Below are 13,922 nucleotides of genomic sequence, written 5' to 3' on the forward strand. Positions count from 1 at the left end.
GGTCTGGCTGGGTAGGTGCCATAGAAATGACAGGAGGAGGGTGATGGTGAGATTTGTGGAGGTTTTAGAGGCACACAGGGTTTCATTTGTACACGGAGTCCTGTGGATGGTTAAGCACCCCAATCCTCCCATTAGAGACACACATACACATCCTGCCATTACACACACACACAGACACACACACACACACACACACACACACACACACACATCCATACATCCTGCGTGAACCCCTCCTCCCTTTCCTGTCCAAAGCCAACAGGAGCTTTCACCACACACTCGAACGCGCACACACACACACACACACACACACACACGCACACGCACACACACACATAGGCGGTCCTGTTCGATCCCACTCTCTCTGACATGCTAAGCCATCACTTTTATAACCACTGCCAAAAGAACATGTATGTGAACATACCGTACCCACACCAGCACATATGAACACTGCCAATGGGAACAGCATCTACCTCCAATCAATCTCATTCTCTCATTCTATACTGTTAAAACACATGTGGACCCTGCCGCAAAACTCATGATCCTCTTGTCTCTCTAGTCTTTTACCACGTTTGCTCATGTGTACCACTGCAAATAGCACACTCCACTACAGGACACTGCAAAGATGTATGTTTCTCAAGAAACTATAAAGATTTGCATTTCACAGATTTGTCTAATGAAGTTTCTAAAAGAACATTTATTATGGTTCTCACCATAGAGTCCAGAACGTAGCTGCAGGCTACAATCTCAGCCGTGTCAACCATGTTACTGAGGGGTTTGCAGGCAGCCACCTCCATAGCCAGCTACAGAGAGCAGACAGACAGAATGAATCAAAGCATGAATGACTGAATGAACAAAATAGGAGTCATTTAGAACTTTCATTTAGTGACACATTCATTAGGCTAGACAAGGCAGCTCCTAGAGAGAAAGGATGAGTCTTGTTCTTGGGAAACATTAACTCTTACACATCAAATTAATGGGGATTCATTAGGTTCAGTTTAAGCTAATGTGTAACTTTGACTTTTTCTGCTTAATTCTCAGTTTGAGACAGAGGGGAGACAGAATGTGACAGAATTTGACAGAATGCACTCTCATGTATCTTGTCAAAGTCCTATTAAAAAGGCAAATCAGTCAGTGCTAACTATATGCTAATTGACACACTCAGGACAGTTTTTTTCTTAAGACTAACATGCATGTTATTAAATTAATACTCACAGAAGTTAAGACCCATTCTATGTACTGACTAAAGTAGCCGATGATAGTCGTCCTGTATTTCTCAGCCTCCTGTTGACAGAATAGAAAACAATTATAAGCCACTGGTAATGAACTGGTAGCCTATACCATAGTTCCTGATATGGCAGGAGGTAGAAGACAGATTCTCACACAGGGTCAATACTAAAGTGTAGGCCAATTCACATTACCTGATTAACCACAAAAGTTGCATTCTCCGAGATCAGGTACTGGGCTTCATTGATGGAAGTCAGCACCTCATTGACTTTATTCTGATCAAAGTATGGGAGGGAGAAATGAAAACAAAAGATTAAAGCGTGTTAACACTCTAAAACAGATGCAAGCGTAGAGTATCACATGTTTAGGTTGAGGTCCATACACTGTATTCATATATTATGTGTGATAGACTGTCTGATAATTATTCATGTTGGAAATCTGTAATGATGTTTGATGATTTGTAAGGCTGAGGTCCATACACTGTATTCATATATTATGTGTGATAGACTGTCTGATAATTATTCATGTTGGAAATCTGTAATGATGTTTCATGATTTGTAAGGTTGAGGTCCATACACTGTATTCATATATTATGTGTGATAGATTGTCTGATAATTATTCATGTTGGAAATCTGTAATGATGTTTGATGATTTGTAACGACTCCGTGGTTACAGCGAACTGCTGGAGTCACGTGTACATGCACACACTCTTTATTCGGTCACCTAATGCACAGAGCCGCAGGACCATGACAGATATAAAGTGACAGATCTGATACGACCTGAAAGCTTGTTGCATTTGATCATGTTACCGTGTTACACTGCATGTGCATTTGGTGCTTGTTTTCTGACTGTTTACTGCTTAAAGAGGCCATGCCTCTGCTACAAGATTTCCTGACCTGGTGACATAAAACTAAAAAAAAACAACAACAACAACAACAACAACAAAAACCCCCTCAACACTGAAGAGGAAAAGGGAGAGATGCTCACAGGCAGGTCTGAGGTGGTTTTCTCCAGCAGACTGATGCTCTGGTTTAGCGAGCTCTGTAGTGGGATATAAAAGACAGATGTATTGACATAAATTTCCCATACAACTTGCATCTGACAGCAGGCAAGATGAAATGTCCAGCCTCAAGACTCCATAGGATGTGACACAGACGAATGTAATCACCGCTATACCAGTAAAATTACATTAGACATTAGACCTGTTGTTGTTACATAATGTGAATGCACAATATTAAGTGTCATGACATGCTTTTGACTGGCATGCAACACTCATACTGCACGTGAACAGGAGAGTGGAGCTACCAGGGGTTTGACATGCTTAGTTTGCAAAATCACAATATGACTGACAGACATGCACCTCCTGTACGAAACCACAAATGACTGTATGATTTACAAGAACATGCACAGAAATACCAACCTCTATAAACAATATATCCTTTGTATAAAAACACCTGTTCATGGTTTGGACCATTACAAAGATGGCTCTTAATATCTTTAACCTACGCTCTGTATTACCATTGGAGAATCATGCCATTAGACATTCTTTAAAAATCTTATATTAATATAAGATTTCAATTTAATTTATTTTTTTAAGAGAGAAACGCAAAATTGAGCTCTTCATATTGAAACTAGATCATGTCAGGATGAAAGAAATCTTTGCTTTCGACATAGTGAATGAAGTCCACACACATGAGAATAATTCAGCTAGATGATTCCAACCTGCTGTTTTTACATGCCCAAAGACCATGATCACTGCATGACCAAGTGAACAAAATCCATTTAAAGTCTTCAGTGTAAATACTTTAAGTGGGCATTTCCTTTTTGGTTTTCTTAGCAAACACTAAAACTATAATGGACAGACAAGTAAAACATACAGCTCTCACAGGAAATGATACAAACAGCTTCAAATTGGAGACACATGCTTACCCTTGCTCTGACAAATTTCTTGAAGCCATTAATTGAGGTTGAATGTGTTAAGAGAAATTGAGAGAGAGAGAGAGAGAGAGAGAGACAGAGAGAGAGAGAGAGAGAGAGAGAGAGAGAGAGAGAGAGAGAGAGAGAGATCACCCGGATCCCTACAGACACCTCAGTTAAACTCAAGAATCGACAACTCAATTTGCTGAGAGAAAGGAGAGGTTTTCTGAAACATTACCTGTGTTTCCAGTGATCCGCCTGAACATTTTTCTTGCAATAAATCAAGAAAATTGCAATTATAATGTTCACTGAACATTTTTCTTTATATAAATTCAGAAACCTGCATGAGAATACAATCTTCCACTGGTACATGCGCACTATCCTTCAGCATTACATTGTATTTCAGACAATTGTAAAACAAACAAACAAACACCTGAATGTTTAGGGAGAAGGACTAGTGTATCTTCACTGAATGGTGATTACTACACAGAGCTGACATGAAATGCTTGATTCAGTGAACATTACTCTGAGATAACACTGAAATTAAGATCCAGGAACTGATGGGGTCCCATTGCTCTCGTGTATTTATTTCCTCCTAATATATGCCCAGTTCAGTTTGTTTCGTCTGCCCAGTTTAGTCTGAGTGTGTTGTCCATTAACGATGTGCCACAGTCAAAAACGAAGACTATGGTACCATAGCCTGTAGGTCAGCGACTAAGACTTTATCAGTAGCCATCACTTAACTCTCCTCAGAGCAAAGTAATCATTTGAAGAGCGGTTGTGGATGAGACAGAGATAGATTACCATGGATTGCTCCAGAGGGATGACTTGCTGATTATGTATCTGGCGGAGAGTGCTGGCATGGCCCCTTAATGCAGTCTGCAGGGTCCCTCTAGGCTGGAGAAAGAGAGAGAGAGAGAGAGCAAACTAATGATAACTCAGGCAAAGGATTATTTAGATTGACTATATGCATGTTGAATAATTTTGAGCCATGCAACCCCCATCCCGTTGTTGGTGTCGCTGCCCTGTTAACCAGCTGAGTCAGAGGGGAGTATTGTGAGAACTCATGTATTAGACTGTAGGCATAACAACAGAAATGGACAGATGTCCAAGCCTGTGTGAGGTCTGCAGACATTACATGACATAACATAATGAGTAAAACATGTGTTGTTAATCAGAGAACTGATGTACACACGGACACACACAGACTGTATGGAACATACAGCCCTTCTCCATAAGCTCAGTGTGAACATACACATGCACACACACACACACACACACACGCATGCATGCAGACACACCGATACATGCAGATACACACATACACACACACACACACGTGAAAAACATGTAGAGGCTTCTTTTAGCAGGTACAGTAGTTCACTGTGGCTGTATGAATGCAGGTAATGTGATGTAAAGGAAACATGATCTGTCCTGAGTGTCCACTGAGACTCGGAGAGATGCGGGGAGAATACAGGTGGGCAGCAGCTGGCCAGTACGACTTGATCAGCACAAATTACACCTCAGCACTCTCAGACCAGGCTCAATTACTGCCAGCACACCTTAGCAAGAGCTTCACTACTCCCTCTGAACCGTCCAGAATGAATGGGAGACTTGTCTGGCTCCTGACCCCCTAAAGGTTTGGTAAAACGGTCGAAAAATGCTTCCAGAGTTTGACTGTGAGCGTCCAGCTCTGAGGAGCCACACCTTGTGGACAGACTGATATGAAAAGCCAACTCTCTGCATGTTCACATGTATTATATCTGTTTATCAGTTTAAATATTAAATTCACATATGATGTTTGATGATTTGTAACGACTCCGTGGTTACAGCGAACTGCTGGAGTCACGTGTACATGCACACACTCTTTATTCGGTCACCTAATGCACAGAGAGAGCCGCAGGACCATGACAGATATAAAGTGACAGATCTGATACGACCTGAAAGCTTGTTGCATTTGATCATACAGTTTAAATGTTAAATTCACATCTATTATACCTTCATCAGTTTAAATATTAAATTCACATCTATTATGTCTGTTTATCTGTTTAAATAGTACATTCACATCTATTCTATCTGTTTATCAGTTTAATAGGACGTTAAATAGTCTTTCTTGTCATATAAATCAGAGATATCACTTAACACACAATCGCAGCAGGTTATATTTTATATTTAAATTTATCTTTGCATTTATATGCAGGCAAGTATATGTGAATACATGCAACTATAGGTTTATTTGTACGTATAAAGCATGACTTACCAGTTGTTCACTGTATGAATCTAGATCACTGGCAAATGAGAGCAGATCAACAAGTGTAACTCCTTTATTGATCTGCAACCAGACAAAGACATAAATGAAGAGAAGGTGAGAAGTTCCAGGAGTAGAAACATTCATGCATGTGTGTGTGTGTGTGTGTGTATGTGTATATTAGCTTGTGTACTATGTTTGGTCTAACCACTGGACAACCACAGTACCTCCTCTGTGTATGCAGCATAGTTAATCTCTCCCACTCCTGTCTCGGTGAAACTGATGAGATTCTGTTTGCCTTCAGACTCCAGGAGAATAATACCCCTCAGATCCACTCGCACGCCGTTAAAATTCCTCGACACATCCTTAGTGTACTATGAGACAGACAGAGGGAGAGAGTGAGAGAGAGAGAGAAAGACAGAGAGGCAGAGGGAAAGAGAGATGACTTGTTAGATAAAATTTAGTCAAAAAGGGTAAATGAAAAGTTTATGGTAAATGTTCACCCCTTTTGGAGATCATAATGAGGGAAAGGATGTTTCACTGTCTTAAATATACAGATCAATACATAAGGCACTAGATGTTCTATTGACAGTGAATGGACTCAAGTTTTGATATGGTGGCTTTCATCAGTGCCATGCAGGCTGAGATGGGCAACTCTTATTTTCCGGTTACCATTGAGTTACAGCCTGCAGGCCCAACTCCATCCTTCTATCGACTATCCTTCAGTATGGGTCATTCAGAGAACATGATTTTTGTTTCACTTATATGTGAATGTACATGTTTTTGGGAACAGGGACAAAGACTGCAAATTACATAAGGCTGAAGGGGGAGAAAAAACTCTTATTTACATTGGGTTGAAGAATGTTATGTAATGCTGAGAAAAAAGGTTTTCATTTCCTTAAAGGGAGCAATTGCAGGGCCCACGGTAAAGAACTCTGTCGCCCTGGGCAACGAAAAAATGTATACCGAGCCTCCTCCACATTCTTAATCAGCAGGAGAAATACCTGGGTAACCAATCACAGGGCTACAAAAGACCACATTCTGTGGCATGCCTGCTCTTTGTGTCCAGCACTGATGTAGTAAACAATCTAATCAAGTAATTTCAGCTTAATCTAAAGAGACCATATCACAACAGCTAATAGAAAACAGACAAACTTCAGTGGCCAACCTGTAATTCATGTTTACATATAACGATTCACATGATTTTGTGACAGAAATTTTGAGCTAAGATGCTTTCATTCACTGCAAAAACGTCCAACCTGAAGGGGATGTAGCTGTCCCCCTGCCTACAGAAATGGCTCATTTGCATCACTCTGTCTGGCACATTCTCTGCTCTTTTTGCCCATTGACATGTCTTTAAGCAGGGAAAGCTGGCTAAGCCTGCCAGCTGGCTGGAGTTAGCAAAAGCGAAGAAAAGGGGGCTTCTTATGTGCTTTTGGTGAGACTGGCCCTCACTCAAAAATGTCCCATAATAGTTCAAATGGCAGGTTACGTAGAGGTTGAGAGGGTATGGGTCTGTTTTTGCTCCGTGTCAATGAGATGTTTTGCTATGGCGATAACGTATTGTACTGTGTGTGCTGATGCTAGTCTCCTATAGCACTGTACAGACATGAATTACAGTAGTGATAGGTCATATAATGTGCCTGAAAAAAAGCCATCGATTACAGTATGGTTCATAAATATTTACATGTAAAACAGCTTCAAGCAGCCAAGAGCTATATGACAAAAAATGTGTCCACGGCAAATTTGCCAGAGTTAAATTGACTCTTAAAGTGTTTATATTGCAACATTCTGAACCAGTGTGTGGGATAATATAAATACTTTCAGAGTTCATTTAACACTAGTGAATTTGCATGAACACTTTCAGAGTTAATGTAACACTAGTGAATTTGCATAAACACTTTCAGAGTTAATGTTACACCACTCAATTTGCATATTAACACTCAGAGTTAATTTAACACAGGGAATTTGCAGTGTAAATGTCTCCAGGTGTGCAGGAAAAGCAGTTTCATCACAGTGCAGTATAAAAAAGGGAATGTTCCCTAAAACAGCAGGCACGGAACGATTCTAAGAATTTTTTTGTCTTTTCTCTCACTCACCACATTGGAGTTGAGGAAAGCCGAAACATTAAAGATCTTATCCAGATGAAGAGCAGAGTAGATCCCTCTGTTCTCCTTACAGTCACTGTGTGTGTGTGTGAATGTGTGTGTTTGAGAGAGAGAGGGAGATAAAAAGAGACATTAATCAAACACATATGTCTAACTAACATCTGAACATACCTACACACTTTAACATCAGTGCTCAGAGCCAAACCACTTCTTAATAATTTAAGGATCTCTCTGTCTCTCTCTGCTGCCATCTTCTGGTTTCAGAGCTGCCATGTTAATAGTCCTGATGTTACAGAACGCTTCATTCTAACCCAAAGCACCACAACTCGAACTGACTTTGATTCAGGCTAAAGTTTTTCAGAATAAAATTCAGTCTATGATCTTGGCCGTCATTGCTGAGTCAGGGCTGTATAAGATGAGGGCTAAGCTCAGCTGAACTGCTGATCACTATGTTACCTGTACAGAGACTCAGCAGTGAGGTCCATGTCTGGGTCGTTATACAGGTAGCCAGGTATGAAGTTCTTCCATGTTGGGTTGATGAGATAAGGCGCGTCCAACACCTTTTGGCAAAACGACATCATCTTATTGGTTAAAAGACACAGAATGTGAGGGATCTTGGTGCTTGTTTTGAAGACACAAAGCAGTGCTTTTCGCATCCAGACCCATGTGCCAACTGGAAAGCACATTTTCAATCTAGCCCTGTGCCAGCACTCCCAGTTTAACTCATGAGTGGAATATTGATTTGCAGACAGGTCTTATTAACGTCAGTGTCAGTGATTAAAAGTGGTTAAAACAAAGAGTGCCTGCTTCGTGACTCTCCAGGGCTGGGTGAGAGAAATACTGATAGCTCTGGATGTAAAAAGTAAATTAATGTGAGGTCTACTGGTTCCTGCCTCAGTGAAGCTGGTCACAGGTTGTTGGGATGTGATATGATTTCATGTCATGTGAAATTCTTGCCTTGAAGACTTGTTTGGTGTGGAACGGCTCACACACCAGCTTCTCCAGGTTTCCTCCAACCAGGAAGGTGGCGGTCACCACCCCCATGAGAACCCAGGAGAACATGAAACTAAAACCAACCCCTCTGTGGAAAACAGAGAAAAAGAAGGAGAGAGAAAAAGAGAGAGTGGGAGAAAGAGAAAGAGAGAGAGAGAGAGAGAGAGAGAGAGAAGTCGAGAGAAAAAAATGTATATATGAAAACACTCAGCTCATCTCATCTCAGTATCGTAATATTTAGAGTCTGATATGGTGGTCAATACTTACGCCATGAGCAGGTTGCCGCCTGTGTTAGAGATACAGCCACGGGTTGTCGGGGAAGCATGTCTGTCGTATCCCAGAATTCCACACAGCAGACCCAGGTAATTAAAGGTCAGAACCATCACCACCATACAGCAGAGCGTAATACAACAGACCCACCTGCACAACCACAGCACAACGCTATTATCACATTCTGTACCACACACACACCCCTGAGCCACATCGTAACACTGTATTACAACATACTGTATTCTGTAAATATAGCAACAGTCATAGCAACACAGTATTACTGTAACTACACAAATAAATACATGAGTTGCCTGGCAAACAGGCACAATTACACAGACCATTGTAATTTAGGAGAGAGAACTGGTAACTGCAAGACTACGAGTTTTAATGCTCAGTGCTCAGTAATGCTACGGTATCACTGCTTGCTGAATAAAGTAAAGTGGTTGTACCATGACAACACATAGGCTAATAGACTTGGTTTCACAGCAGGCGGTGAGGGTCGAGCTAAGGGCTGGGGTGGTCGTGTGGCTGTCCGTCTCTGGACTGGGTCTTTGGACTACCTGTAAAAGTCTATCTGGTTAATCTCAGGGTAGAAGTCCTCAATGCGAGAGTGCATATGGCTGATGAAGATGGTGAAGTTGGTGACGGAGCTGTGCACTGGAAACATCTTTGAGAAACTGGTGATGTTTGTGCCAATGACATCCAACAAGTCCCTCACTCCTACACACACACACACACATGTACAGACACGTACACACGCACACAGAGAGAGAGAGAGAGAGAGAGAAAAAGAGAGAAATGATATTCATTAGACTTTCTTTGATTCAGGGAAAAACATATTTAGAAACATATTTGATAGATCAGAGACAGTGATTAATTAAACATCTGATAAGTGCCATACTCACCTTCCACTATGTTCCTGGTCTGGTCTGTGACCATGGTTGGAGTGTTATTGAATGATAAAAACCCCTGTGGTGTAAAAGAGAATTAGAAATGAAACATAAAAATGACTTTTACAGCATCTGTCCTATTCAAATCCATCTAAATATGACAAAATCTCTTACTGATTTTTCATTAACATGTCAGTTTTTGTCTGAGTGTTCCACTGACACATAAACAAAGTGCGTTATTTCAGAGTCGTAATGAAAGTTCACATTAACATAAGGAATGAATAATTAATCTGAGCAGGGCTAAATGCCAAGAGACAGGTACCTACCCTCTGAACAACATGGCTCAAGTCAGTCTTAAGAACAGTGTGCAATTTTGCTAACGGCTCAGTCACATTAGGCAGCTGAAAGAAGCAGACAGACAGACAAACAGGCAGACAGACACACACACACATAGACACACGCAGTTAGATGTGAAGAGAACACCGTGTTCAGCTGGTAGACTTAGTGAGAGAGAGCTATTTTTTTTTTATGCTGTTGCATTATTCTACTTCGTTGTATGACTAATATTACCATAGTCCTTGTGAATGAACTGGATCTCATTAAACTGAATTGCGTGAATTTGAGAGAGAAAGAAACTGAGGAGACAGACTAAGAGAGAGAGAGAGGGAGGGAGGGAAGAATACACTGTTTAAAGAAGGTAGGAGCATACCCCAGAGTAGTTGGCACTGATGTGGAGTTTAGAGAGAGAGGAGCGTATGCTGCGGCAGACCTGGGCCGTGGGGGAGGCGGTGTCGGAGCAGGCTGGGTCCTTCAGACTGTTTCTCAGCCCTGAACGCACCTGGCTCAGGTTAGACTCCAGTCTCCCTGTGCCCTCCTGCAACAGCTCCACACTCACACTCAAATCCACCAGAGCCTCCTTGGTGTCCCGCATCGCTGGACAGAGAGAGAGAGCAGAACCAGTGTTTGTTGTGCATACTGACACACCCGCACACACATGCACGTGTGCACACACACTCGTGCGGACACACACATACTCACATACACACACAGACACAGACACACACACACATACACATAGGAAAGAGAGAAGCTGACAGACAGACAAACACAAACACACACACACACACAGACACACACACATACACACACACACACACACACACACACACATACAGGAAAGAGAGAAGCTGACAGACAGACAAACACAAACACACACACACACATATAGACTGATGTATTCTGGAAGTGATTTCAGAATTTCACTAGCCATAACTTACATATACACCACTGGGAACAATTTGGACAGGTTACACTAGGCAAAGGTACAACAGGAAGGACAACCACTGGACCAGAACTTGGAGGGAAAATATTGGATCCAATCAAGACACTGTTACCAGGCAAAGTAATGGGGAAGAGCCAGTCACATTCCAGTAACTGTTACCTTTAATGACTTTCTCCACTCTGACTAATGGACCAAAGATGAGAGAAAAGAATGACAGCTTACATCACTGTACTGTGTGGTACCATGCACTTAAGGTCAGTTCAAAAGTCTTACTCATTCATTGGAACTTTGTAAAATGGTGAGAACAAGATCCCACAGTATCAAACTGTACTAACGTTCTCATTTGTAACTGTTTAGAATGGGTGACACAGCAGAATATTTGGTAAAGGGGGTTTAGTGCTCTGAGCAGTATCCTGGCCAAAAAAAAAGAACTTCTTATACTGAAGTGATCTTATCATCTGTCACCAAGCAGGAAAAGTTCTCCAAAGTTTCTGTCAAATCCACTGAGATGAACACAGGCAACATATGTACTTGCCATGAAAATGTCAGCATGAAATGGATTTTTTGACAGAGGATGGATGTGTGTGAGTGTGTGATTGTGTGAGTGTGTGTGTGTGTGTGTGTGCATGTGGGGATCCCAGTTGACAGCTGGTAACAGACAGCGAGAGATTGAGAGAGAAGACAGAGTAAAGCAAGTTGGAGGAGGCAGGAGAGTTAGTAAAGATGAAGTGTAAGGTGGAGGTGTGAGTTTGAGAAAAGAGGAATACAGTGGTGAGAAAGAGATGAGGAAACTGAAGATGGCTAGAGATTTGTTTGGAGGAAAACAGAGAAGGTGATAGTCTGTAGGAGAAGGTGAGAATGACAGCCGGTGGTGTTAGAGAGAGGGAGGGGGACAGGGAGGAGGAGAGAAAGAGAGAGAGAGAGAGAGAGAGAGACAGAGAGAGAGAGAGAGCGAGAGAGAGATGGAAAGTGAAAGAAGGAGGGGGGGGGGGGGGTTGTGAGAAGTTATACCTCCAGCCATATGGAGTACTCCATCCAGAGCTGGTCGGACATCTTTGCTCAGCTCCTCATGAATTTTGTTCCCTAACAATGGACCGATATCTGCATAGCAACACCACAGAGTGCATCTTTTCATTAATAACATTAAGACTCTCCAAATGTATTTTCCGACACCACTGAAAAGACGAGTCAGTCAGGCTATTCTGTACTTACTGTCCAGGTCAGTGAGGACTTTGTTCTTGGCAGTGGCATACTGAGATATCAGGTAATCAATTTGCTGTGATGAAAAAGACAACAACAACAACAACAAATGGAAAATTAATCATGCTTCTTTCTCTCACGATTAGCATTTTCCTCTCCTCATGTCTTTTACTGTTTCCATCATTCCTTCCTCTGTCAAACAGTCACACACATATTAATAAGCTCAGCAACACAAATAAATTCAATATTCACCTTCACTCCTCAGTAACTGTGACTCAACACTCATTTCCATGACAAATTCAGCCCCATGCCTTTTAACTCTTCACTCACTCTTCACTCTCTACAACCTTGCAGTTTGCTGTTTGTGAGCACATCTCTCCCTCCGAGGGAAAAAGAAAAGAAAAGAAAAGCAAATGTTTACCGCAGGTGTGTCATTGGCGAAGGTGTGGAGGTCTCTTAAGTTGCTGTTAACCAGTCTCCTCATGCCCTTCAGTTGGGAAGTCAGGTTCTGATTGGCTGTGTAGGCACACAGGACCCCCGCCCTGTCGGCATGGCAACAGATAAAACAGAGTGGAAAATCAGAAAGTCAATTTGCAGCAAAAGTCTTCAATACTTCTACCCAAAGCGAGCTTGTACATCATCTCAGATGCATTAGTCCTAGTGGCGTTTTCAAGGCCTGAGCTGAAAAATGTTTAAACTTTTTAAGAAGCGTGAGTGAATTCTTTTTTTTTTTTTCTTCAAAGGCGCAGAGGTTGTGTGGACAATATAAAAGCACTGCTCCTGGAATACCAGTAGGTGGCAGAACTACCACATAATCTTTGTGATACATCTGCCACCCTCACTGCACATATACAGTACAGTTTTTCTCAAGGAATCAGTCATTATCCCATTTAATGAGTTTGATTTATGTATTCACACTTAAAATGTTTAAACCTGCTTTTATAACTTAAATCCCTGTAAATATTGTTCTTGGATTAAGAAAACTCTGCAACTGAAGTCAGTCCTTCGACTGATATAGAGAAAGTTCAAATTTCAGATTATTTTGTGCTTGTTTACTACTCATTATAGAGGACAGGATGCCCTGTTTCACTAAGAAACATTGGGTCAAATCCTCAGACACTAGTCAGGGCTGCTCCTGGACTTCTGTGGATTCTAAACTCGTAATTTAGTCCAAGACAAGTCTTGAGTAATCCTTTTATGACATGACATGGCAATTAACGTAAACCTGGGCTCAGATCCACAAAAGTTATCATCGTACTTCAAGCAGAGGCAGGGGATTCTGAGCACTCATTAAATGGATTTTAGCTACACATCAAGGGAGATGAACTCATATATTTCTGTCTCACAATGACTCATTCATCTAAAGCAGCCTCTCTCTGAGCCTCTAAAACTCTCTCTTACACTCATCCTCATGGCAGCCGAGGACTGGAGAAATTAAGCCGAGAAAACTGGTGTGGTGTTGTCACTTGCTTGTTTTTTCTTTGGCTGGGTCGTTGGCCGTTTACGGTTATGGTCCGAGGCCAAAATGAGAAACAATCACACACTGTCAAATGTAGAGTGAGATGTTGTGTGTGCTTTGTTGGAAATGCGAATCATTCTCGGAGAGTTTGTGTTAGTGCTAGTGCTATAATTAGCTCCGTAAAGATGAGTCACAAAACACAAATGAGCATGACTGGTAAATAAGTCATTTCTCACATTTTTTGTGTGTTCGCACAGACAAAAATGTTTGTCGTATACGAAGCACTTCCTGTTATCACTGATTGCATTTCCTTACCTAATGCAAGTGG

General features: G+C 41.5%; 1 protein-coding gene across 1 annotated transcript in view; it reads right to left on the minus strand.

Moving 5' to 3' along the window:
• The window catches only part of prom1a (prominin 1a), a 47,106-nt gene that overhangs the window by 4,401 nt on the left and 28,783 nt on the right, over positions 1-13,922 (minus strand). The window contains exons 5-24 of the mRNA XM_030777949.1: positions 12,557-12,677; positions 12,148-12,211; positions 11,947-12,036; positions 11,095-11,118; positions 10,363-10,586; positions 9,980-10,054; positions 9,669-9,732; positions 9,324-9,483; positions 8,761-8,913; positions 8,458-8,581; positions 7,957-8,060; positions 7,492-7,576; positions 5,620-5,766; positions 5,405-5,476; positions 3,949-4,041; positions 3,157-3,174; positions 2,215-2,268; positions 1,422-1,502; positions 1,216-1,284; positions 714-803 (exon numbers count right to left, since the gene is read on the minus strand). Coding sequence (XP_030633809.1) covers positions 714-803; positions 1,216-1,284; positions 1,422-1,502; positions 2,215-2,268; positions 3,157-3,174; positions 3,949-4,041; positions 5,405-5,476; positions 5,620-5,766; positions 7,492-7,576; positions 7,957-8,060; positions 8,458-8,581; positions 8,761-8,913; positions 9,324-9,483; positions 9,669-9,732; positions 9,980-10,054; positions 10,363-10,586; positions 11,095-11,118; positions 11,947-12,036; positions 12,148-12,211; positions 12,557-12,677 — 1,912 coding nt within the window. The remainder of the gene's footprint in view (positions 1-713; positions 804-1,215; positions 1,285-1,421; positions 1,503-2,214; positions 2,269-3,156; positions 3,175-3,948; positions 4,042-5,404; positions 5,477-5,619; positions 5,767-7,491; positions 7,577-7,956; positions 8,061-8,457; positions 8,582-8,760; positions 8,914-9,323; positions 9,484-9,668; positions 9,733-9,979; positions 10,055-10,362; positions 10,587-11,094; positions 11,119-11,946; positions 12,037-12,147; positions 12,212-12,556; positions 12,678-13,922) is intronic.

This window comes from Chanos chanos, chromosome 1, assembly GCF_902362185.1.
Source record: "Chanos chanos chromosome 1, fChaCha1.1, whole genome shotgun sequence".
In the NCBI taxonomy this organism is placed as follows: Eukaryota; Metazoa; Chordata; class Actinopteri; order Gonorynchiformes; family Chanidae; genus Chanos; species Chanos chanos.